At 37.5% G+C, this 3598-nt stretch overlaps 1 protein-coding gene across 1 annotated transcript in view; it reads left to right on the top strand.

Annotated features, from left to right (window-relative positions):
• FIG4 (FIG4 phosphoinositide 5-phosphatase) overlaps nt 1–3598 on the top strand; it is a gene marked incomplete at both ends in the record, with an annotated part of 21771 nt that overhangs the window by 4295 nt on the left and 13878 nt on the right. Inside the window, one exon of the mRNA XM_010145558.1 lies at nt 1480–1628. Coding sequence (XP_010143860.1) covers nt 1480–1628 — 149 coding nt within the window. The remainder of the gene's footprint in view (nt 1–1479; nt 1629–3598) is intronic.

Here is a 3598-nt window from a genome sequence, read left to right as displayed (position 1 = left end):
AATGCCATACCTAAGACAAGTTTCTGTGTCCCAGCTACTATTGGGGGCAGCAGAAAAATGGAGGAAATGTGGTGATAAATCTGGCAGTAGTAGTTAGAAGACTTAGAAAACTGAACAAAAAGCCCCTCCTGCAAGTACCGAAAGATCTGTCAGTCTAGAAGATCCTCCCTCTTGGGAGATAAAGGGGTTTTTGTCACAACTGTATCTGTGAAGACAAAACCTAACAGAGTTTTATGTCTGTTTTGTGATTTTGCCTAGGAAGGCTTTTTCACAGTGCAAAACCTGAGTTTTAGTTCCACACTTTGGCTCCCAGCCCTTTTTTTTCCCCGTGTTCCCCATGCTTGGAGGTGATGAATGTGCACTGTTCCTGTGGTTGTGTGTAGAGGGGAAAGGAGAAGTTTCTTCCGTGACTCTCTGATTAACACATTTATCAGCTTAATTTAAATTGTTCTTGGCTGGAATCATAGCATATTCTTCTGCATGGTTTTCATATAAATCCTGAACAGAATTAGAAGTTAGTTATAAGGAAACATTTGGTCCAAGAGGAAAATGGGGGAATATTCTGAACAAGTCTCTTACTAGGATTCTCTTTAAAGGTTCTGTTACGTATAAACTGAGCACGTAACAGACTTTTGTTCTTCTGAACAGATAAACGCCAGGTTGCTATTGTGGAAATGTGGTGAATACATCGGTTAGATTTTGTTATCATTAGCGATAAATCTAAATGTCTGATGTTTAAATAAATTTTTTTATATATCAGTAATGAATGTCTAGAACGTACGGGAGGACTGGTATTCACTGGTGCTGTGTTTGACTGAAATGGAAATCTGTGTGTATTTGTGATTCAAGTACTGTGTAAATTTAGTTTCTCATTGGGGAAATGAATCCTAGTGGCTTATAAAATTTAGCAATTAGTGTAAAGTGTTGTCAGTATAAAAGACATGAGATGCAGAGTTTGTTACTGTTATGGAACTGATTAAAAAACCCCTTTTGTGTATTCACCAGCCACTGTCTTAAGATGCATCTCTGCTGCAATCACAAATTTGAGGACAGAAACAGGTTTTGTGGACCAAATTTCTGGCTGTTTTGAGTTCAGCTAGTAGTTAGAGAGTAGTACTTAAATCAGGAAAATGAGCTTGTCTGTGTATATGGGTATTTCTGGTGGAATAGCTATTTTTGATCTTCAGGACTGCTTCTTGGGACATAATAAATCAAGTTTGATATGCTTTGTTCAAAAGGCATGTTCAGTTTTCAGTTCTAAGAAGGATATAAATATAACTTCAGCTCCTGTACTGTAAACAGTTTCTGTGTTTGTAAAGCTTCTTTTGGAAATAATTTGCTATTACAGAACCAAAATCTGTATATCTTGTTTAAAAGGTAAAATAGTACTTTGTTAAATGTAAATACAGATGGAAAGTAAGGGCTTTCAGAAAAGTCCTGTGCCTCTACAATTATTAATAAATGTTAACTGTCTATCAGTTACAGCTATGATCTATCTCACTCCCTTCAGTATAATCTTACTGTTCTGAGAATGCCGCTTGAGACAATAAAAGCTGAAACAACTCAGACCCGCCAAGAGAGTTTTGATATATTCGAAGACGAAGGACTTTCGACACAGGGTGGAAGCGGTGAGCAAATACGCCTCCTTAAACTGATGTTGTTGGTCTTGCATCTATTTAGAATACGTTCCACTGAAGTTTACTTTGGAGATACAGTCAGGTCTTCCATACTGATCAGTAGTCTCGTAACAGTTAAGAGTTAATAAAAGATTATGTGATGAACCTATTACAGACGTTTGCATGTGAACAATGCAGTTGCTAAAGGTGATTAATCATTGTGTTGCTGATTTACATTGCAACTGGGAGATAATGGAGCATGCTGACACTTTCCAGTAATTGATTATTGAACTGACTTGTACGACTCCCAATAGGAATCAATCACAAAGAGAGCGGGAAGCAGTAACTGGTTAAGTACTAATGAATCTTTTTTGATTCACGTTTGAAAATATTGGCAACAGGGGAGTTGTATGAAGTTAGTATCAACTAGATGTGGTAAGCACTATCAGGATGTCTAAAAGAAAAATTATTGATTTCAGTTGAAAGCTACAGCCTTCACTTTATACTCTTATGAATGTCTTCGATCTAAAGGTGACCAAACAGACAGGAAAACTGTTTTCTCTCGCTTTTGCTTCGTACACATACACAAAAAAAAATTTCCCCTGAGAATTTTAATACTGAATTTCATTCTGTTGATGTTTTTAATGTTTTATTGCCCTGTGACTTGTACTAGTTATCTGAGTGCTTGTCAAAAACTTACATTTTAATTCTTGTTTTACTTTTTGGTATTGTATGTTGCCACCACTTTTTTCCTTGTTTAATCATGAAAGATCAGAAATAACAGCTCTACCTTTGATTCATAATAACTAATTGCTGAAAAAGTAGTCTCAAACAGCAGCAGAGATTTAACTAGCCTTCTTAGCTAGTAATGGAACACCTTCCCTCTTAAAACAGAATATAGAAAGTCCACTACTGTTTTGCTTAACCCTATGAACTTGGTATAGAATCCAGCTTAGATGCAACATCTGGATCTGTGCTTGTATTGGTTATAACGAGGCTCAACAGCCTCTCTGCATTACCACCCCTATTTGTAGTCACCTGCCGTGTAACTTCTGCTTGAACAGGAAATGTAATACATAAATGTGACACAAAAATCACACTTGTCCTAAAAGAGCGTTGGTTCTTTGAGATAGTGTGACTTGCGCGACTTGTCTTCCATCTCTTCTAACCCAAAAAGAATCTTCTAAGACACTGAAGAAGGAATTTCTTGGCCCTGCTTTCTGTGCCTCCAAAGGGTGCTCTGAAGGTCTGAGAAGCCAATAGTTAAAATATAGAAATGCCTGAAACAACCCCAATCCAAATTTATGCCAAATAAGCTCAGATGCTGCTTGTCCACCCTTTCATTTTTGACACGCTTTCATCACAACGCCTGGAATAGTCCTACACAGCTCAGAGAATGGTAGTGAGCATTAAGTAGCTAATCATCTTTCATAATGGAATGCACTATGTTCAGCAGTTGTAAATATCTACCATATTGTCTTGTAAAAGCCTTAATGGTGTTTACAGCATGCACTAAATCTCATGAAAAAATTGAACGATAATCAAATAACGTATTTCCTTTTAAAGAAAAGCTATCGCCCTGCCCAAGAAAAAGATACTAGTAACGTGATGATAGGTATCAGGATGTCAGGAACTGGTTGTCAAATACTGCAGTGGCAGAAAGGACTGTAAAAAGTGAAGGAATCAATAATTCCTCCTCTGCAAAAGCTCTTATCTGCAAGATCCTTCAGGAATCCATACAATGGCATCACCTTTTCTATGTCCTTTTGAAAACACTGGGAGATAAAGATGCCATAACCGTGACCCCAGCAGCAGTATGGTGATAGCACGCACAACACCGCACAACTTCCAGTAGGTATTAGTAACCTATCTGTTCATATGATAGAATATGTGTAGGAAATAGCCGCATGTCATTCAAGAACAAATTCTCACCAAGGTAATGCTCCTCGAAATGAGAAAGAGGATAAATTGCTGACCAGGTC

This window comes from Buceros rhinoceros, unplaced genomic scaffold, assembly GCF_000710305.1.
Source record: "Buceros rhinoceros silvestris isolate BGI_N320 unplaced genomic scaffold, ASM71030v1 scaffold24931, whole genome shotgun sequence".
NCBI lineage: Eukaryota > Metazoa > Chordata > Aves > Bucerotiformes > Bucerotidae > Buceros > Buceros rhinoceros.
Note: the sequence above shows the minus strand (reverse complement) of the source record. Positions and strands in the feature narration are given on the sequence as shown.